Source organism: Genypterus blacodes, unplaced genomic scaffold (assembly GCF_046128005.1).
Source record: "Genypterus blacodes isolate CSIRO-AG114 ecotype Tasmania unplaced genomic scaffold, CSIRO-AGI_Gbla_v1 ptg000003l_1, whole genome shotgun sequence".
In the NCBI taxonomy this organism is placed as follows: Eukaryota; Metazoa; Chordata; class Actinopteri; order Ophidiiformes; family Ophidiidae; genus Genypterus; species Genypterus blacodes.
The window spans coordinates 7,628,687-7,650,675 of NW_027466817.1; the positions used below are offsets into that span (position 1 = coordinate 7,628,687).

Consider the following 21,989-nt stretch of genomic DNA (forward strand, 5'->3'; position numbering starts at 1 on the left):
GATTTTGTTTACAAAAGGCAGATTACTTGAACAAGTCTGTTTAATTGATAGTCCTGTTTGAGCATTTTCTTGCTGTTTTGTTTTATGTAAAATGTCCTCTTGTTCAGGTTTTGGATACTTTGTCAGACTGAATAAGCAGCTTGTAGAATGATTTTACACTATACAACTACACTAAATTGATGTATTATTCATAGATTTACTGTAAGAGTATAAGTTCATCAGTTGAGTCAGTAATCTTTGCCAAAACTCCAAAGGTGTTTGTTTCGTATTGGTGGTGTTTTAGAGTTTCAGTTCCTATTTTTGAAGGGAAACTGTGTTACGTTTAACAGCAGCAGGGCTCACACACACTCAAACACACACTCAAGCTCTCTCTCTGGTAAGTTCCTTGAATCTTCTTATAAAATCATTCCCTTTGCCAAACTTTGCTTCTTAAACTCTTTCCACTGTGGTGGAGGCGAAGCTGGAAATGAATCAGCTTCAGAATCAGAATCAGAGATATTATGAGATACTATGAGGGATTAGTAAAACTTAATTTTGTATTTTTGGTTCATTTGAATTTCTCTCAGTTCAGGTGTAGAGATGTTGTGCTCATCACTGCCCCTGCTGGTGTTTCTGGGTGTTGCGGTTTACCCTGTGCAGCCACACCAATCTAGTTTAGGACAGGAGGGCAAGTATGTCCCCCCTGACTTTGAGACGCATCCGAAGACGCCTTTCTGCTCCTGGAAATGCCTACGATTCACCGTGCAGTGGCCCGCAGCCTTCTGTCTGGTGAGCTCATCCTCCTCAACACTATCTGTCTCTAACTCTATCTGAAGCAGGCATAGCTAAAGGGGAAAGTTGGAGAAACAAGAACATCTGATTATGAAATTAGCATGTGTCTATGTCTCACATCCTCCAGTCTTTGGACAACTCGTCCCAGTGCAGGATTCCTCCAGATGTCCACGGGTGGACGATTCACGGTTTGTGGTAAATATTACGCACATCACTCAGGTTTATATTAACACATATTTCAGTGTGACCTTACAGTCCTTCAGTTCTGTTCAGTTCAGCTTTTGGTCATTATTTCAAAAGATATTTATTTATTTATTCATACGCAACTTTTATTTGTATGTAAATGTTGTAGCGCCAAGTTGAAAATCAAGAACGTTGTAGAACCAAGTTACGTCTTTACAAGTTTTGACAGCCACGTCCAGGTAATGCATATGTTGTCATGAGTGTGTAGCAGTCTGTAGTTTGACGGCCGTGTTTGTGCTGCAGGCCTTTGCGGGCACAAAAGTGCTGCAAGTGCTGGCCCATGTTTCCCTCTGACGTCCAGGTGAGGCTCCGCACACCTGATATTTGAAAACCCAACCTGTCAAACCACAGGGGCATTCACTGACAGGATGATTGACAATGTATCAAAAAGCCTGACATCTGATTGGCTGATTGTCTTTTCCAGGACCTGGAGGCGAAGCTTAATGAGCAGTGGCCTTCCTTACTGAAGGCCAAGTCAAACTTCCAATTCTGGTATGGAATACAACTAAACAGGATAATAACCAAACAGTACTAAATATGACCAAATCTGCTCCATCATCTCCATTCTTTCCTTCCATCCTTCCTTCATCCCCTTTCAGATTAACTCCTCTCCATGTAAAGCTTGTATGTTATTCTTCATTCCCTTTACAGTTGGTACCTTGGTACATTTTACTGCAAAGACTTTTTCTTGTCAAGTATCCACTGTTGCCAACCAAAACAGTGGAGAATAGCCTCTCTCTATCTCTCTGTCTCTGCATGTGTGTGTGTAAACAGGAAAGATGAGTGGAACAAACACGGCGTGTGTGCGGGGTGTGTGGAAGGATTTAACTCTCCACTGCAATACTTCCAGATCTGCCTCAAACTGCGCGGACGGTTTGACTTCCACAAGTTGGTGCACACACCCACACACACACAGTTACATTGAATTACATTTCCTCTGTGGACACAAAAACAGGACTCTAAAAACGGTAGCGCCTCCTACTGATGGAATCTGACTTGTGAAAAACCTTTTCACAAGTAATTTGTCTTGATTTCGACTCCCGACACTCATCATAAAGTTAATGTGTGTTGGAAACCGTTTAAATAATCACACTTCAGTGGCAGATTTTACATTCAGTAGTCAATAACAGTCGAATCACTTAAACTCACAAATGCAATGAAACCAAGTCAGTTTTTGTCCCTAATTCTGATAACCGCTGGTGTGTGTCCCGCAGAGCACTGGAGGATGCTGGGATCACTCCGTCCTGTCAGCAGCCCTACAAGGTAATGGTTACCTAAAAGATCATTAGGAGCACGGGATTGATTAGGTCGGAGGGTTGGAGGGAGGAGAGGGAAAGTCACACCAGCCTCTCCCACACAAGAACAAGACAACATGGCGGGAAAGAGGAAATGTTTGGAGCGAGCGAGGATAGATGGATGTGCAGGTAAACTGTAATCAATGTCTCTTGGAGGTGGTCTGACTCTTGCTCTGTTTGTGTGTGTGTGTGTGTGTGTGTGTTTTCAGCTTGCACAGCTCCGCAGCATTCTGAATCCACTTTTGGGTGACAAACATGAACTTCAGTGCATCACAGACGACAAGGAAAGTTGTTTCTCTTTCCAACACCCACTATGGTTGTGTTTCTTCTGAGAAATCTCTCAGATGATTTTCTTTTTACATTAGCCTTTATGTCTCCTCTTTGGCCTTTCCTTCTTCAGGACAGAGAGGTTTGGTTTCAGCTGAAGATTCCTCTGTCTCCCAATCTGACCATGGGTTGTGATCACCAGTCGAATGAGGGGGGCGCTGCTGCTGCTGCACACAGCCCAGCACGGAGCACCTCTCCTGGGCATCCCTGCGTGGATAAGGTCCCTCTATATTACCTCCCCATTAACCACCAGCAACCACAAAAGCCCTGCGACTAATCAACATCCACTCAGCGGTCATGTGAGTGTTCTCTTCATACTTTTGGTGCAATCACGGTTATATGTTAATTATGGAAGTTTATGACGGCAAATGTTTAAGTCCAATTCTACACTCACGATACATGTAAGACGCTGTAACACAAAATTCAAACAAAACAACTTGATAGTTAAGATCACCTCAGAATTAAAAATAATTTGACAGTTTTAACAAATAATTCATATAACCTTAACCCGATATCTGGTGTAAATATGTCTGTAATCACTACCTCCAAGCATAACTTAAAATAGAGTAGGTAATTCTTAAAACTAATTGTATTTACAGTCCCTGCTTATATTGTGTTGCTTCTGGGCGTCAGTGTTGTAGGCAGAACAGAGTTAAAATTGTGTTTTTTGCTTTTTATCTGTTCACTCTCTAGTATATTTGACAGAAGGGATTCGACTTGAAATTGATTTGGATGAAAAGTTATTTTGCATCCACATGTGATTGTTTAGCAGGATTGCTCAATAACAATTTTGACTAAACTTGGACGGATGGGAGTGTGACAGAGAGTAATCATTAAGGTGCTGCTCTGGATCCAGGAATTTCTAAATTATTCTTTAACACTGACAGTAGGGTGACTGTAAAAGCATTTACAAAAAAATCAGTAAAACCTCATTTTCTAATGGTTCACAATTTATTGACAATACATTTAATTTCCATTCTTTGAAGCCTGCTGCAACCCAAAAGCAAATTGACAGAACAAGCAGAAAAGCACTAAAAACAGATTCAAACTAACAAAAAAAAATGAAAAGACAACAAAAGATGAGCTGGGCTATAGGAGAAGAGACGGTGAGACCAATGTCCAGAGTGAGAGACGAAGAGGGATGCATGTCCTTGTTGAATTTCCCAACATGTCCGTTGATTTGAAAACAAAGTGCAGATGTTCAAAGTTTTATCAGCATTATGATAAATAGGTTTTGGACGGATTGAACATACGTGTGTATAATTCAACTGTGTCCAAAATCATTTCAGATTTTTGAAGTGTCTTTAAAGGTCAAATACGACTTTATAATTTAATCAGATGGAAGAATCTGATTCCCCTTTTTACTGTTTACTAAACATTAAAATTACCAACACATATCCGATATGTGCCACAATGCGTGTAATTAAGCACCAAATCAGTAATTCCAGTACAAGAATTACCTATGTAAGGGAATGATTTAACAATTAGTCTGCCAGACATGTGTGGGCTCTGTACATTTCTGTCTCCGTTTTGTTGTTTCATTGTCTCTGTCTCTCTCTCAGTGCTCGAGGCGTCCCAGGAACCTCAGATTGAGGATCTTCAGCTGGTCGTCCAGCTCCATGCGAACGATGCCGTCGTCTCCGTCAATGCTCAACAGAATTCCCGTCGCCTCGCGGTCCTCTCCTAAAATCACCTTCACCTGCACAGACATGATCCCAGCATTAATGCCTAAAAACATCAGAGCTCTTCAAGACTTACACATCACTTAAACATATTAACCTTAAGGGCTCTAAACATACAACACTTACATAATCCTAGAAGATGGGTAAAGGTCTCTATAAGCTAAAAACTGAGGCAGACCTTAATGGCTATTTTACTCGTAAAAATATTTTCAAGAATAAAATGTTAACAACCTAAGACTCAGAGCGGATCATTTTTTGATGGTATGGAAATATTTATCTACTATGAGAAACAGGAAATCATCAAAAATGTAACTTATAAGGAAATAAAAGCCCGTGCCACAAAATGACATCACATGTTGGATGCACATCCTGCACACAGCCGTCTGTGAGGGATTGAGAGATTTTGACCTTGTTGTTCTTGGTGGGAGTGATCGGTTCCAGATGATCACTGCTGATGCTGACGACCTTCTCCGATTCCTGCATAAAGACTGAACACATTCCCCCCTAGACAGACAGAGAGGAGGGAGAGACGGAGAGAATTTCTTTAATATTCTCTAACATATTTACTTAAATGGCTCATAAAGTATGCTTATTGTGTGTGTGTGTGTGTGTGTGTGTGTGTGTGTGTGTGTGTGTGTGTGTGTGTGTGTGTCTGTGTGTGTGTGTGTGTGTGTGTGTGTGTGTGTGTGGACTTCATACCGTAACGCTCCTGATGACTCCGGTCTGTCCCATCAGATCCATGAAGGAATCTTTCACTCGGACCAGGATGTCCGTGGTCACCCAGTCGCTGCTGCCCTGCTCGATGTTAGAGCCCGGGGTGTGAGGGTTGTAGCCACCAGGAGAGGGCGCTCCAGGCGTCATGGGACTGTAACCCACTGGGCTCGGACTTGGACTGGCCTGTTGGGGCAAAACAAATGAGAGGAATCAGTCACGGAGGCTAAATATTAATCAAAGTCATTAGAGATTATTGCGCCAACTCTGGGATTCACAGATTTAAGGAGAGATTCCTTTCGATTGTCTCGATCTACCTGATAAGCCATAGGAGAGGGCGTGGGGTGGTAGCTGGCTGGAGAGTGTGTGTTCTGGTATCCGACTGGTGACGGTGCCACTTGGTGGTAGCTCTGAGGACTGGGACTGGGCTGGTAAGAGCCCTGAGGGGAAGGAGCGGCGTAGGGAGAATACTGCTCTGTGTTATACCTGCAGACGGAGAGAGAGAGTGTGTGTGTGTGTGTGTGTGTGTGTGAGAGAGAGGGACCCATTAGTTACACTAATGGGTTTATAAAAACGTATTCACCCCCCTTGGATGTTTTTCTTTTAGTTGCTTTTATAAATGAAGAGAATTAGCAAAAAACTGAACTTAAACATTTAAGTGTGACAAAAAGCAAAAAAAGAAGAAATCGGTAAGATCCTTGTGATCCTTAATCACAGCACTGTGTGTGTGTAGGTGTGTGTGTGTGTGTGTGTGTGTGTGTGTGTGGGTACTCACATTGCAGGCGTGCCTGGTGTCTGAGGGTTGTACTGAGGGTTGACTTGTGGAGAGGGGACTTCTGGGTAACCTGGGGTCTGGGGGTTGGGGGTTCCTCCGTAGCCCTGAGGGGAGGGGGACGGCTCGTCATCATAACCAAAGTCATACTCTTCTTCGTTCCTGTAAAGAAATTGACACAAAATTGACACATACAATATTAACACAATTAACTCTGTCAAGGTGTGTGTGTGTGTCTGTGTGTGTGTGTTACCTGGAGGGAGTGTTAGGGTTGTTGGGGTCCCATGCTCCGCTTTGTCCCGGTGTTCTGCTGCCATCATGCAGCGGCGTCTGAGAGCCGTAATGAGGCGTACGACTTCCTGCTTAGGGGGTCAAGGTCAAATAATGAGTGACACGCTGCCGGGTGTGTCATTCTAAAACATTTAAATCAATGAGATGAAATACACAAGAGGAATCAGGTAAGGCAGTGATTTGTTGCTGTGAACACACACACACACACACACACACACACACACACACACACACACAGGATGGTCTCGTCTTACCGTCGTGTATCGGTGTCTGCGATCCATACATGGGCGTTCTGGATCCCGTGCCGTACATGGGAGTCTGTGAGCCGTACATGGGAGTGCGCCCGTGTGTGGATGTCATACCGCTGTGTCTCTTAGCTCCCCTGGAGGAAGAGGAGACGGGGGATTTGGGAATTTTGGCGGAGAGACAGGAAATACAGTTAATGCTTTGAAAATAGATGGATAGAAAAATACAGTGAAAGAAAGCAGTCTTTACTAGCAGAGGAGGCGTGTTAAAGCTACAGAAGCTCTTCTACAAGTTGTGACAGAGAAGTGAAAGAAGAGTGTGTCCGTACATGGTGGTGAGACGTTGTCTGTCCACAGAGATTGTCTGACAGGTGGAGTGAAGCTCCACTCTGGCCGTGGACTCTGTTGCATCCTTCACCACACCGATGTATCCTGAGACATGCAAACAGAAACCTCAGTGCCGATACAAAATGATTTACATTGTTTACTCTCTTTATCTGCTTCTGCTCTCTCTGTGATTAAAGCCACATTATTATTTGCATCCGCTTCTTGTAAGTTTGCTTGCAGGTTCTCACCTTTGTATGGTCCCTGGGAGATCCGGACTGTCTGACCGATGAGCTCATTGTCTCTCCTCCCTCGGCCTCTTCCCATTCCTCCCCCGCCCCCTCCTCCTCCTCCTCCTGCCCCTCCCGCTCCTCCTCCTCTCTGCGGGGCGCCTGAGGAACCACACACAAAAGAAAAAAAATGACTTGAGTACGTTTTTGGCTGTCGATCAATGAAATCCTTTTTTTTTTAAAGTGTGGTTACGTTGTTGTTACTGTAAATTGATAAACAGAAAGTACTAAAAATGAATACCAAATACTTATTACTATTTAAATGTGGCACATCTGGCCCAGCTCTACAGTTTCATCAGATGAAACTTGACTTTGTCAGGCTTTAACCTCAGCCATTCTTTGAGCTGAACTCTACCATCAAGTTACTATGCAACTCTGCTGAGGCTATTTGTTCATAAATGTTTTCCTTGTTTTCTTGTCATGAACATCAGTGTCAGTAATGTCCCTCGGTATAATTAAGTTTTATCTTATCTCAAACTTTGACTTAATGATGGAGAGTCAAAGTGGCGGATGTAGATGTGATTTTGATGCGACCACCATGACGCTGTGTGTGTGTGTGTGTGTGTGTGTGTGTGTGTGTGTGTGTGTGTGTGTGTGTGTGTGTGTGTGTGTGTGTGTGTGTGTGTGTGTGTGTGTGTGTGCTGTGATGTGACCTCTCACCTCCCCCGCCGTGATGCACTGGACTGCTGATGCGAGGGCTCATGGGAGCGAAACCTCCCACGGTGAAGTTCGTCACGTCTCTGGGCTAAACACAAAACAAGCACACGGACAACAGACAGGACAGTCAGAAACATCACATTAAAAAAAATATCTCAGGTTTACTAACATGCAATATGCGTCATCAATTCAATAATAATATGGAATTTTATAGAGAATTTACACCACTTACACCAGTTTGTAACTATGTAACAAAGTAGCAATTGAGAGACATTTCTTTGGCCTCTGAGAACTAGTGATGGACATTTGTATATAGCAGTTCTAAAGTAAATAGTTTACGCAGTGCTGTGGGTGAGTGACTGACCTTGGATCCTCCAGCTAGCACCAGGTGTCTGGTTTTACACACGAACATGCCTCCGTTCTCCACCAGCTTCTTACAATGAAGGAAGGCGAAGCCACGGAAAAGGTGACGGATCTCCCCTTCGCGGCCCTGCGGGACATATTTTCACCTTGCATTGTAAACGTCCACATGTGGGTCGACTCTAAATATTGACTCTAAATGTAAATAAAGACCACTTACCGAGTGCGGCCCGTCGATGACCTTCACAATATCTTTGACGTGGATGTTGTTCTGCTCTGAGTCCAAAGCCACAGCAAAGCGGTTGTCCTTCCGTCGGTTCACGGCCTGGTGGCGCACTGTTAGCACCTTGCCGTGCATGTTCAGTACCTGAGAGACACCAGACAAGTTGTCAGTCACTACACCGACTCCTGGCTGATATTCCCCGTGTGTCAGATGTGCTCCACTATAATTACTGTGGCAAATGATCACCTGGAAAGTCTCTCTCTCCAGCCGGACGATAACCCCCACGGTCTGCGGATCCAGTTGGACCAGCTCCCCCCACTCGTGCTGACCTCCAGCGTCCACGCCGGATGCCGTCTCTGAGCAGAGCTGCAGATCTCTGGGCAAAACCTTCAGCTAGAAAAACACACACACACACACAACAACTTGATGCGAGAGAAAAGGGAGGAGAAGGGTTCCCAAGAGGAGTCTCATATGGACCGAGAAAGTGGACTGGCAACCTGAGAGTTGCCACTTTGCTTCCAGGGCACTGCCAATGTGCCCTTGAGCAAGGCAACGAACCAACAAAAAATGCTCCAGGGGCGCCGTATCATGGCTGCCCTGCGCTGACCCCTCTGTTATGCATGTGTGTGTGTGTATAAGAGGAGCAAGCAAGCAAGACAAATTTCAGATTGACGTGTTTGCATGTGATTTGACCCAATAAGGGGTCAGCAACCTTTACTATCAAAAGAGCCAGTTTGGCCCCTCTCAAAATTGATTATATTATAAAAAATATATCAATATTTATGTTTTAAAATCACTTGTCCATCTCTCTTTTCTGTTAGGTACTGCTGCACTTGACTCGTCACAGGCCACTGAGAATGCTAGAGCTGCATTAATGTTTTCATTTTGTTGACTGATGTTTTCTGCCATCTTAATGCTCGTGTCCTTGGTGGGCATATCTCTCCTTTTCTGAACAATCTCAGAAAAGTTTTTGAAGTCCAAAAATACATGTTCTGATATTTTAATGAATGATTCTTTCATGTATTCTCCATCTGTGAACGACTTTCCGCGCCTTACGTTCTTCTGGAAATGTCTTTAACATTACATTTTTTGTTGTTTGCTAATTTCTCGCCACCTATCAAGCAAACAGGCAAGCCCAAATCGTTAGTTATAAAAGCAAATGAATCTGTCCACGCTTAATTGAACTCTCTATGTTTGGCTGAGAGACTTTTCTTTTCTTTGATTTCTCCATGGTGAGCTTACCGGGGGTCGGAAACTCTTTTGCCGCCTGCAGGTGGCTGAAGATTAGCCAGCAGGGAGCGGCGCCAGTGTGTGACGCATATTTTAGTTGACGAAATAGTAAACACTTTTTTTTATTTCAGTGTCACAGTTTCACCTCGATCCCCAAAATAAGAGATGTTCACTTTGAAAGAAAAATGTAAAATAAAATATAAATAGCCGTTATTTCTTTCCACATTTTTTCTTTTCAAATCTACAGGGAGCCGCTGCAGAGGGGCTGAAGAGCCGCGTGCGGCCCCGGAGCCACGGGTTGCCCACCCCTGCACTAGACTCATTTGTTTCTGTCAAATGAATAAAGTGGATGATTTGTGACTTATTTCCTTTTCAGGTGCTGTGCAGTACAACCGCTACACAAGCAAATATGAGGAGACACAACAGAACTACTAAAAAACAGTATTGAACTATTAAAGTGAAACTTCATTTGATTAGTTGTAAGGGCCATAAAGTGATCGAGAGTCAATTTGTGTTCATTTAGGAGAAACATTCAGTATTTCATGCTGTACCTCATGCATGGTGAGGTCAGAGAAGAGGATGACGAAGTTCTCCTCCACTCTAACGATGAGGCCGGTGTCGCCTTCATATCTCCCGGCGATCACCTTCACGTGGTCGCCCATACGGAAATACTTTCTCAACTCATGAGCTGGGAACTCCAGGGGGTCCTGCAGGAAAAGCAAGCGCACGCACACACACACACAAAAATGTATAAATAATAATTATAAATGAATGAATGAGTACTACTGAATAATAACACTCAGAGTCAGTCTGGTGTAGGTGTGTACCTTCAGGTCTTCGTGCTTCGGCATGATGGTGATCTTGTTGCCATCCACACTCAGGATCTTTCCCTGCAGGTTTATCAGCTCGCCCTCACACACCTCCACGTTGTCTCCAGCCTGCAGGTTGTGTTCACGCTCCTTACCTGCACACAAACAGTTATTAGATTTTTGGTCAAGTACAAACACAAATAAAGTTTAAGAACTACTGTAGGTCACTCACTCACTACTTTTTGTATCCCTCATTTGCTTTGCTACACTCATGTTTCAGAGACCTTGTTCTACTCTTTACACCTCCGGCTTTGTTCTAGTGTGACTGCAGATTTAATCATTTACCCCCTGTGGATCAATACATTGTCTCTCATTACGATATCGCCACTTTAATGACGTATTACAGGACGTTAGATGAGACGCATTACAACTTTGCTTCTAGTGAATTTCACGATTATATTATATTTATTCAAATCCCTCAATTCAGATTTATTTTTTGAAATGCATCGACACAGAAGTGACTGATCTTATGAACAGGCTCCGCCTCCTCCCAACATCAGCCTCGCCCACACTTCACTCAGCTGACCAAATGAAGTTCATAGCTCAGTTCGTTTGAGCTCTTTGGAATGTAATCTTCATCTTAAATGCAATACTGACATAACTATTAATACAACATATTTATTGGACATATTATAACCAAAACTGTTGAGCAAAAGCAGGGGTCTCCGTCACAGTACCTGACTCAGTGACCACCTCAAGGTCAATTCCTTCAGGTTGGTCCTCAAACTTCTCCAGCTCTGACAGAGTGGGCTTCACTCCATCTGTGATCTGTTCATACACAAACACAACAACCAGTTTAATAATGTTGTTATTAAATTTAAGTCGTTTCGGGGTTTGTAAAGTCTCTTGCTAAATGAGTCTAAATGCCGGTTTGTTTCTCATGGAGCACATTTAATCCTCAAATAGCTCCAAAAACGCTCCATATTGTGTCTTTACTTTGCAGAGAAAGAAGGGCAGCATCTAACACGGATCCACACAAAATAAAGAGCCATCACACAGGAAGTAAAGTACAAATACATCATTCTCACCACAGCAGACATGGCAAAGCTCTTAAACAGAAAGCCTTTACGACTGTAACGGTTTCCCTCAAAGATCATGAAGTCTCCATCATGGCTGACCTCCCCTCCCAGCGACCTGTCAATCAAACAGAAGGTTTTTGTTAGCCTACATCTGCTTCCTGCAATAAATGGCGGGACACAAAACTACAGAAAAGGTGTAGTAAGGAGTGAATATGAGCACACATTTATGAATTTAAACAGCATTTATACAGCCCTTTTTAAAAGAAAATAATCAACCATCAATTCATAGGATGTGTGTATACCTGATCTTCTCAGCATCAAAAAGCCTCTGAGCAGGTCTCTTGAACTTCTTCCTCTTTGCAAACCAGTCTTTCTACAGGGAATAAAGACAGAAACGGTGTATGAGATGATGACAAAATAGACAGGATAAGAGCACATGCGTCGACAGTGTGTGAGTGTTTCTCTCACCAGGCTCATCTTGGCCTTGATGCGGTCCAGGTCTATTCGAGGGATCATTTTCAGTGAGATGGTGTTCTGGCTTGGCTCCACATAATCCACCTGTAGGATACAAAAAACACTTGCTATTGATTTATAACAAAAAACAATGGCATTATAGCAACAAGTAAAACAGGTTCTGACACAATATTGTGGCACATTTTTGGTATTGTCATCTCACTACATCCTGTCCTGGGTTTTTACTACAGGGATAGATGTAAAAAGTAGCCCGTGTAAAGTTCTGTGTAGTGAAATAGAGTCATACCTGTGCTATGTCGTCCTTGTACAGGCCTCTCTTCAGCCTGACCCAGGACTTTGGCTTCAGGTTGGTGACCTCTTTGACGACCTTGAGGACATCAGTCATCTCTTTGATGGGAACCATCTGCTGGTTCCAGAAGCCCATTCGCAGGTTTCCTATGCCCTCGATGGCTGCCTTCACGTGGGTCTGCTTGTATGACTCCACATATATGTAGCCTTTAACATGATCTGGGGCAACAACCGACTTGATCTGGAGAGGCTGTGGCGATGAGGGGGATCAAGGCGAGGGGAAAATGGGTGTGCTTTTAGGTATGATCACAAATCAACTTCAATGTTTACCATCTGCAGTTAATAAATCAAATAAAATGAGAGTAAAGCTCAGCAGAATTTCCGTACTGTGTCAGTGAATTGGTAAGCGATGAACTTCCTCATCAGCGCAATGGCTGTCGCTCTCTCCTCTCCAATCTGGAAACAAGGTGTTGACAGGATACGTTAGATCTATACAGGTGTGTTTTACTAGCTGGAATAGTGTGTGTAATAACTGCAGAGGGAGGATAACAATACACACCTTGCATTTGACCGTCCACAGATTGGGGTCCCTGATGACAACAAAGAAATATTGACCTTATGCTTTCTGAGGCTTTGTCCCTGCTTCAGTGTGGACAGCTGCTATCTTACGCATCGAGTATAGCAAAGAATCGACAAACTACAAAACAGTGGCTTAAGGAAATGACAAAGTTTTGGCTCTTCGAGAAAGTAAGGTTCCTTTATCAGATCTTAGTTGTTAAGAGAAGTGACTTGGTGTTTTCTATATTCCTTGTGTTTATCTGGTTTATTTGTATTTCTTCTCCATAAAAACAAAAAATAAGTTGACTGCTTTTGCTTGTCCATAATGTTTGCATGTACTGCAACTCCTGGATAAATTAAAGTATCAAGTATTTTTTTAAACTTACTTTACACCTGGAAGCAGTTGCTGCTGGGTGATGTCATCTGAGAGCTCCTCTGACCCTCCAGAGAAGCTAGACAGAAGTAGAAGAATTAGAACAGTTATAAAAAATTGAGACAACTGGTGGCAGAGAGTTAAATATTGAGAAAAAATGACTTAACTGATTATAAAGACATTTAAACCAAACACAGTTCTAAAAGCAGGTGAGCGCTGTGAAACTTCAAACCTTCTTTTTAACCCAGAGGAAGAACAAAGATACTCACTGCTCGCCTCCGGAGGGTTTGGCATACTTTCTCATGTAGTATTCACCCAGCGCCTCTTCTCTGGAGTCTCTGCAACACAACAGAAATACACAACATCAGCAAAAGACGCAACACCTTCTTTCTTTATGAAGATGAGGCATTTCAGAAGAGAAGCACTTATTTCACATTCTGAATAGAGCTACACATGAGCCATGAACTCTTTAAAAGAAATTAGATCTTTAGGTATGTTGTTACCTCCAGAGATTCTGCAACCTTCTGGATCCAGAATGATCTTCATTCGACACGGCATGGTCTATGTTGGATGCTGTGTGAGTGAGAGAGAGAGAGAGAGAGAGAGAAGTGAATGGCAATATATCCACTAAAATAAGTAATTTAGACTGTGCAGGTAAAAAAGAAACAAAAACTCACCTTCAGCCTCCTCTGCTTAAGGGTCGACCCGGGTGACGAGGAATAAAGGAAAAGGAGGGAAAACCAGAGAGGAGGCGCAGAGAGGAAGAGCGGTACAGAGCAATTTGGTAAAGGAATGGGAGTAGAGGAAGGGAGAAGAGACAAAGTTCCAAAAACAGGGAGAGGAAGAGAGGGGAGGGTGATAGAGAAAGATGAAATGGAGGACAGGGAGGAGGGAGGCATGATGGAAGAATGGGGGAGAACGGAGAGAGTTGAGCGAATGAAGATGATGATGAAGACAGAGAAAAGAATGGAAATTAGTATTAAGGAGGAGCACAGCAACAGGAAGAAGAGAACAGCGAGTCGGAAGAGGAGGTGAAGGCAAAAGACATCGTCAACAGGGGGACAAAGGGGGCAGAGGTCAGGCGGCGGCGACACAAAGCATGATGGGAGAAAAAAAAAACACAGCAACAACAAACAAATTAATGAGGACAGTACAGCACTGAGAAGCATGCCCTGTGAAGAGCTCAATGTTTCTTAAGGTGGAAAGACCCGGAAACACAACAACATCCAGCAAAACAGCTGCTGGACCAAGTCACTTCAATTCTATGGATAACCAACAACCAACTGGATGAAACTGGCTGCGGATGTAAAACACACCACCCGCCAAGTTTCAGTGCTGTTTAGCTTCAAACTTTATCCTTAATTATACAGTGATGAAGGCATTGCATGGATTGTTCGTTTTCAAATGTAATTTAAACGCCTTATCGCAACTGATTAAAAAAAAAAAAAAAAAAGCCACAATAATCTTAACCAGATTGTGTACTAATGCCTAAATGGGAACACAGGAAATAAAGCTACAGTTTTGCAGAATGCGATGGGAATAAAACGTTTGCGGTCGGAAATGTCAACTTTTCACATCAGCAGTGCAGCCATGGCAACAACTGTGAAAATGGCCAAAGTATTGGAAGAGCGCCTTATTGAACAGGGCTGGATTTAGTTTATGGGTTCAGGCACTTGGTTCTTACTCGATGCCATAATGCCTTCACCTTTCACCACAATATGAGTCAAATCGGTTTCTGATGTTTCCACCTTTACTGGGGCTAATACGCATCTAAACAAAGCATCAATCACACCTGTTAGTCTAAGATAAACAAATAAAACAGTGGCACAATCCTTTACCAGGCAGCATGTTCAGGCAAATGGTCATACTTGGTTCTCTGAAAGTGGAATTACTTACCGCATTCCCGACTCTAATGCTGAATAAACAGATCTATGTGCTACAGTTTAATGTCAAACTGTTTTGTTTCTGGGCTGGGTATCCACAACCAGGTTCCAAATCACAATCCAAAAGGAAACACGCTCTTCCATTCTGCTCATCAATTTCTGTAAATAGTATTTTAGGAGCTTCAGTCTTCTTCACCACTTGCCTATATGTGTTAACACGTGAGTCTACACACTGTTGGAGTGGTGCAAGAGTCATTTTCTGCACAAATGAAGATGCTCAGGCATGATCAACTATTTCCAGCTGAATTTCTGTTGTTCAGTCACACTCACAATAGCCCAGAATCACACAACGCTGGAACATCTAAATCACTCGTTTGAACAAAGAACAGTAATCGATAAGCAGAATGTGAATCGGATAAAATAGAAAGAATAGAACATGTAGAATCATGGACACCCAAACCTGGTTACACTTGGTTTTAGTAAGCTCTAACTTCATTATTTTAAATGTATGTGGCTTCCTTAAACCCTGCATGTACAGAATTCAGGCACAAATTTATATCTTTATTGGGTTTTGCCCCAAAAACAACATGAGGAATATTCAATGTCATGCATTTGGGGATTGACTAAAAATGTCCTTTAAGAAGTAGTTAAAAGTTTATTAGCACAATTATTTACTTGAAAAAAATCTAAAAAAAATATTAAAACCTGTAGACTTGATTCATAGTCTGCTAATTTGACTGGAGCCAATAATGGATTTGCCCTCTGTGCTTCCTCTCGCTACTCTTCACGCAATGATAACTGTGCTGGGATGATGGTGGTGTTAATACGATCTCACATTTAGAAATGAGACATGAGTTGCATCAAATGAATGAGTTGATCTCCCATTTGATTTGAGGAACACAGAGACTTAAATGAAGATTTCAAACAAGCATCTGGAGGAGGATTACCGTTAACTGAAGAGGACATGCACGACAGAGAGAGCGCCGATAAAACAGAGAGAGTACAGTCAGACAAAACAAACACTGCTGTCAATCCATCAGGGTACCTTGTCAATACTCACAAAAAGGTGCTTACTGCAAGTCTCAACCAACAAGGAATAAGCTTAATCTGTACTAAATTTATGTTATGTTGTTTATGTTAAAATTTAGATGAATTTGTAAAAACAGTTAAGACTTAGGAAGACTTAGGCATAAAAACAGGCAAAATCAAACTAACAATTCTTTCAGAAAACATACAAACATATTTCACATCATCTTAATAGTTTAAATTCTGTAAACACGGCTGTACTCAATGTTAAATGCGAGTCCTCACCTTTCTCCAGAATGTCCTCCGCTCCTTCCTCCCACTGTTCCTCTTCATCCTCATACTCATCGTCCACATCTGTACGGAGAGGAAAGAAAGACAACACATGATGAGTGTGGGATGATCATTAGACCGTCCTGAGAAGCAGCAAACCAATAAGAATAGAATAAAACACAGAAAGAAGTTGAAGGAGGGTAGGAAAAAGACCGAGATGGATGAAGATCTGTCTAAATTTCCAGATCCCTGGAAAATAAGATGATAGGAAGGAGCCTTCTGTTCTTACCAGCCTCGTCCAGAATGAACCCTCCATGTCTGGGCTTCTTCCTGGGGCGGTCTTCATCGTCTTCCTCCTCTTCTTCGTCATACTCCTCTTCATCCTCCAGGTCCTCTCCTTCCTCCTCGGCTATCTTGTCACTACCGACTGGGCTTCCAGTCTCTTCCTAAGTGGCAATAGGAAAGCTTTTTCAGATCCTACACTTGTTGATCGATCCGTCATAGTTTGCCGTCAAACTCATAGCAAAACAGACAACACAGCTACAGAATGCATGGCTACTTGTTCTATTCCACACAACTATTGTCAGGATTGATCCCACAGAAGGCGTAATCTTACTGTTTTTAAGGGTTTTACTCTAATGAGGACATTATTTTTAGGAGAGACTAGGTATAAATGTACAAAAGCAACATACTGCATCAAAACAACATGTGTTTACACGAGGAATTTACAATGTTGTGAAAAGTAACTTTTAGCAGAGAGGCTACATTTGTACTACAGTGGCAAGATACTGAGGAACAATCTCTCCTGTAGTTAATTTCTTCTTCAGTTCTTACACTGTCTCTTTTACAGATTTCGCTTGGCGGTTATGGTGACGGACAGTTAGCATGTTTGGCTAGCGGCTAGCATACCTCATTCTCCACCTCCTCCGCCTCTCCGTCGCTGCTGCGCTCACTCTGGTTGTCAGAGAAATCACTGTCGTCGCTGTCAGACATTTGGAAGCGTCGGGCAGACTGAAACAGTGCAATCAAACCCGAGAAATTGCATTGGAAGTTTGAATGAAAAACGTGCAATTTGACGAGATAGAGAAATCATCCGAGACAAACAACGATGGCCTAGCAAAGCAAGCTAATTCAGTTAGCATAGATACTGCGTCTTCCTTTAACTCCTGAACTGTTGCAGCCAAATCTTAGCAAATTGGTTTTCGTGTTTTTCCTTACCTGTTTTCCCGACTGCTGCTCTGTATTTTGTATTATTTACTGTAAAAATTGGGTAAATATCAGTTTGTTTCTGTCACTCCCACGACTTCTCGCACTAGCACAATCGGGGAGAAACGCGAGATTTCCGAAGCTACGTAGTTTGAGGAGCTGGAAACCCCCGTTCACGCGGGTTTTGAATGGAAGATGTGTTTAAAGAGTGAGAGTGTTCACTTTGGCTATGTTTCAGGGTACAGGAGTTCCGATTCTATTCTCTTGAGTTCGTAGGACTTCTGCTCGAAATAAAGATGCCTATAGCAAGTCTATGTTTGCATGGTCGTAGCAAGGGTTTTGAAATGACTGGGGTCCTTGAGTTTTATTTATCCTTGAGGGTTTATTTGAAATGTAATTACTGCATTTGTTGATGATACAAAGACTATTTCAAGCTATTTAATGGATAACAGAAAACTAGACCAGAATTACACCTTCACGTTTTTATACTCATGAGCAAGTCTCCCTGACTTCACTATGGAGTGTTAAAGGAGGTTCCCTGTTGTAGAAAGGACGTGAAGAAAGAACTCTTGACAAGTCACTTTCTCTCTGGCTGTGTTTCCAGTAAGGTTCATGAGGGATAGACAGCTTGGTCATTAATAAGATGCAGCTCATAGAGTCTCATAGTCCGTCTGGTTCTGCACATCTGCACCATCTGTTCATATGACATCATGACATGAATGATGCCACAAGGTGCTAAGGTGGTTTCATTGATAATGTCATTAAAAACTGACATACTCGGGTGATGACATTTTTAGTGACAGTGACATGCTAGGGTGGCTCCCACTACTATAATTTGGTAACACAAATACAAATAAAAATGTTAATGAAATAAAATGCACCCAATGCATATGAAAGACCCCTGAAAAGTGTCTCCATATGTGTGTGTGTGTTTGTACACATGAACCTGTGTTGATGGATCATTTTGCTTGTTCTTTCCCTCCACTTCTTCTCTTCACAGCACTCAACTGAAATTACATAAAAATACAAATTTAGAGCAAAAGCAACACAGAAATAGTTTTTACTCATTACTAATGTATGACCTCTCTATGGAGTGGAGGGTTAGCTGGATCCTCCTGTGGCCTGAGAACTCTCCACTTGCCCAGTTGGATTTTCAGTGAACATGCATCAGTGCCAGTTTATTTAAGGTTTGTTTTTGAACGCTGCTTGCCAATCTGTGGGATCAGTTGGAGTTTGCCGGTTTGGGAGAGTCCTGTCGTCAAACAAACAGTTACAGTGATGTCATAACACAACACAACAATAATGTCATACTTATATACCATTAAATCTAAACAGTTATTTGTTTCCTCAGCATCTGTGAACATCTAGAGAATCAATGTAAATACTTAATTAACAATTAATGAAGATAAACGGAGATACTCTGAAAAAACATCACCTTTTGTCTATTGCAATAATATGCAGTTGTAACATGTTCTTTTAGTAACTTTAGACTAGAATCAACTGAAGTAGGTTACAAATATAAAGCACAAAGTCTACACAAAACAACAAAATCACATTTTTTAAAAACACAAATTATGTAAATAGAATACTTTTACTCCTGGTTGCCACCGTATTATTAAGGTGTTACTTGAATGTCCTTGACTATAGCAGGATGCTCAACTGAAGTCAAGAATAACTACAGTTTCAGGAACAACACTGAAAATTCTTTGTCTTCTAAGAACGTTGGAGAATAATTGTGACAAATACTGATAAGAGATAATTAACAACACTAACTGCAAGTTAGCTGATGGGTAAATATATTTTCACACATTTCATAACATCTTGACTATGGAGTGATTTTTCGGAAGTCTTCAATTCACATGACTGCTCGTGTAAAGAAAATGTTTTCTGCAATCGAAACAGAGGTTAAAAAAAAGATCCTATCGATGATGCGAAGTGATCGCTCTGTCTCAAAACACCATCTCGGTTGCGGCTCTTCGCACTCAACAATCAGCCAATAGAATCAAGCGATTCAAGGAAAGTCAAGGGGAAGACCGGAAGTGGAAGTGCGTATTGTCGCTGCGGCACGGTTATTACTCCAGCAAGAACAAACCTCTATCTGGTCGCTGTGTTAGGTGGTTGTTTGCGGACATGAACAGTGTCGGGGAGGGCTGCACCGAGCTGAAGCGGGACTATGACCAGTGCTTCAATCGCTGGTTCGCTGAGAAGTTCCTGAAGGGGGACCGGAGCGGGGACCCGTGCTCCGAGACCTTCCGGAAGTACCAGCGGTGCGTGCAGAAGGCCATCAAGGAGAAGGAGATCCCTGTTGACGGAGTGGAGTTCATGGGCCCCAATAAGGACAAACCCGAAAGCTGATGGAGGACAACAAACACAGTGATTTTTGAGACGAGCAAGCGGGGTTCCAGCTCCGAACGAACGGCAATGACCGGTGTCCTCACCGTGCCACAGAGCATGCGCAGAGACAGCAAGCAAATAGTGAAAAGTTGCAGCGTCCCTGCTGACTCTCTCTCTCTCTCTCTCTCTCTCTCTCTCTCTCTCTCTCTCTCACACTCTCTCTCTCTCGCACACACGCACACACGCGCGCGCGCGCGCACTGTAGACTGAATAGCAGCATCTGGAGTCAGTCACATCAAATGCTGCTTACATTTTGAGGAGTTGCTTATCTCTCATTACACAGAAATGGTCAAGGGTAGATTCTGAGGTCAGTCAAAATTATGTTGAAACGTATACTAGAAATGATAGGTTGTTTCAGTCATGTGTTAGTACAATGTAAAAACAGGTTGGCTTGTGTCCAGATTGATTTAAAACATTAACTACTGTTTTGATGAATTAAGCAATTAGATGCCACATTAAGCATTCATTTAGATGTCTGTGACCTATGTAATAACATGTTAACATTATTGTGGATTCCTTGAATCCAAAAGAGACTCTTAAAATAACAAGTGCAGAAGTGTTGTGATGGATTATTTCATGGAGGAGTCTGCGCCTTACGATGCTTTCATTCAGTTGAACTTTGCTTTCCAGCAGTGTGAACAGATCGCCTCAGACATCTGCATCACAGAGGGAATCTGCTACTTTAAACCTGAGGGATGAACTCTTATTTAACTGCTGCCTGTTTAAGATTCATGTCTAGAATCTGAGCTTTGCTGTTGACTGTAAACATCGACATATTGAGGCTTGGGCAAATAAAACTGTGAAATTGTTTAAATGCTGTTCTCCTTTGTACATGTATGGAAAAGTGATCTGCAAAGGGACATTGTTATTTTGCTAAAGCAGAGTTTTGGCTAGTACGTGGCATTTTCCCTCCACAGACATCCACACTGGTGTGTATGGCACCTCCCTGCTCCAGAGATTGGGTGGTTTTGTAAATGTTTTGATAACATCATAACATCCTGCACTCTAAACAGTAGGTTTCAGTATCCGCACTCCGCAGTGAGTAGTCAACTAACCACAAGCTCTCTAGTTTGATTGAGCATCAACAGGTCCAGCCAAATAATCACAGTACCAATATTTAATGAATCCATTGAGGAAGGCTCACGTCCTCCCACATCAAGTCAAGCTTCAATAGCTCTTCTCCTTAAAAAAGACAAGGACGCCACCACCTGTGGCTCATATAGACCTCTGTCCCACATGAAAGAATCATTAACTAAAATATCAGAGAAGCTATCCTCGGAAAATCACCTTCAGTAAACACTGATTTGACGAGGAAACGCTGCATCTACGTGACGGGATGCCATCACTTTGTGGGTCACAAAATCGACATGCATTGTGGGAAATGTAGTTTATGGACAATGTAAGCTTATAAGCGGCATAGGCGTTTATTGTGCTCTCGCAGGCCCCATAAAATGACGTGGCTCGCGACTTGAGTTTGACACCTGTGATCTAGGACCACCCGAACAACTATCCAATACACTACGGCATTCATGTAGCAACAACGCAGGGATATCCCCTGAACCTCAACAAAGGCCCTTACAATCCAAGACCCCCAGGGCCTTTGTGGTGATGATTAGAGCCTCCCTAAGGACATGCTGAATTCTCTTGCTCCTTGGTAATACAAAATGTACTTCTCAAAGTCAAACTCAAAGTCTGAAAGATTAGAAGCGCTTTGCCTACCTACTGTATGCTTGGTTATATATGGGCAGTAAATTGTATCTTTGCTTATTCCGTAGAAGAGATAAAATCAGATCAGATGACCAACAGCACTTTGCCCCATAGCAAAACACACAATGGAAGCACAAACTGGTTCCAGATGAAAGTAGTTTTTGACAAATAAGCTCAGCTCAAAATACTGATTCAGTTCCAAAGATTCACAACCAAATGTCTGCAGAGGATCACATCCAGTCATTGAAAGGTCAAGAGGGCCTCGCTTTCCCTGAGTGATCATATTAACCTCCCTGATGATTGTGGGATGACGCCCTGTCCCTATAATTACCTAGCTTATTGTTTTGCTGACTGGGTAGCATCCAGGTCCAATATTATACTGCTGGCTGGGCTCCACACTCTAACCACCCACACACCTTCACATGGAATCTGTTATAAGGGCCCATTTAGAGATTAAGAGGAGGACAATGGAATTTTTTTTTCATTTGTTGATGATGTTGC

At 42.5% G+C, this 21,989-nt stretch overlaps 3 protein-coding genes across 6 annotated transcripts; 2 read left to right on the forward strand and 1 right to left on the reverse strand.

The window, feature by feature from the left end:
* The first annotated feature begins 44 nt into the window (after positions 1-44).
* Positions 45-4,553, forward strand: rnaset2l (ribonuclease T2, like). 3 transcript variants are annotated; one of them, XM_076146037.1, is made up of 10 exons: positions 45-376; positions 567-768; positions 899-966; positions 1,258-1,315; positions 1,439-1,506; positions 1,789-1,902; positions 2,229-2,277; positions 2,519-2,591; positions 2,708-2,935; positions 4,199-4,553. In XM_076146037.1, the coding sequence occupies exons 2-9, from the start codon at positions 580-582 to the stop codon at positions 2,911-2,913; spliced, it is 825 nt and encodes a 274-aa protein (XP_076002152.1). In that variant the 5' UTR covers positions 45-376; positions 567-579; the 3' UTR covers positions 2,914-2,935; positions 4,199-4,553. The 3 variants fall into 3 exon arrangements, with proteins under 3 accessions (XP_076002152.1, XP_076002144.1, XP_076002136.1); XM_076146029.1 differs by lacking the exon at positions 4,199-4,553 and having other exon boundaries at positions 106-376; positions 572-768; positions 2,519-2,600; positions 2,717-2,848; XM_076146021.1 differs by lacking the exon at positions 4,199-4,553 and having other exon boundaries at positions 113-376; positions 2,519-2,600; positions 2,717-2,848.
* On the reverse strand, positions 3,940-17,294 carry supt5h (SPT5 homolog, DSIF elongation factor subunit). 2 transcript variants are annotated; one of them, XM_076145998.1, is made up of 29 exons: positions 17,091-17,294; positions 16,471-16,627; positions 16,197-16,265; positions 13,680-13,694; positions 13,506-13,575; positions 13,272-13,340; positions 13,016-13,081; positions 12,631-12,661; positions 12,459-12,527; positions 12,070-12,321; positions 11,778-11,867; positions 11,612-11,682; positions 11,319-11,424; positions 10,968-11,058; positions 10,249-10,385; positions 9,973-10,128; positions 8,438-8,584; positions 8,189-8,335; positions 7,973-8,098; positions 7,612-7,696; positions 6,913-7,053; positions 6,667-6,769; positions 6,347-6,474; positions 6,055-6,163; positions 5,805-5,963; positions 5,347-5,515; positions 5,018-5,215; positions 4,727-4,822; positions 3,940-4,335 (listed from the first exon to the last, which is right to left on the reverse strand). In XM_076145998.1, exons 1-29 carry the CDS (start codon positions 17,172-17,174, stop codon positions 4,195-4,197), a joined length of 3,282 nt encoding a protein of 1,093 aa, XP_076002113.1. In that variant the 5' UTR covers positions 17,175-17,294; the 3' UTR covers positions 3,940-4,194. The 2 variants fall into 2 exon arrangements, with proteins under 2 accessions (XP_076002113.1, XP_076002122.1); XM_076146007.1 differs by having other exon boundaries at positions 6,055-6,160; positions 17,091-17,292.
* A 2,121-nt stretch (positions 17,295-19,415) lies between these two features.
* triap1 (TP53 regulated inhibitor of apoptosis 1) lies at positions 19,416-20,559 on the forward strand. The gene has a single exon (XM_076141832.1). The coding sequence runs from the start codon at positions 19,518-19,520 to the stop codon at positions 19,740-19,742; it is 225 nt and encodes a 74-aa protein (XP_075997947.1). The 5' UTR covers positions 19,416-19,517; the 3' UTR covers positions 19,743-20,559.
* Positions 20,560-21,989: the final 1,430 nt, after the last annotated feature.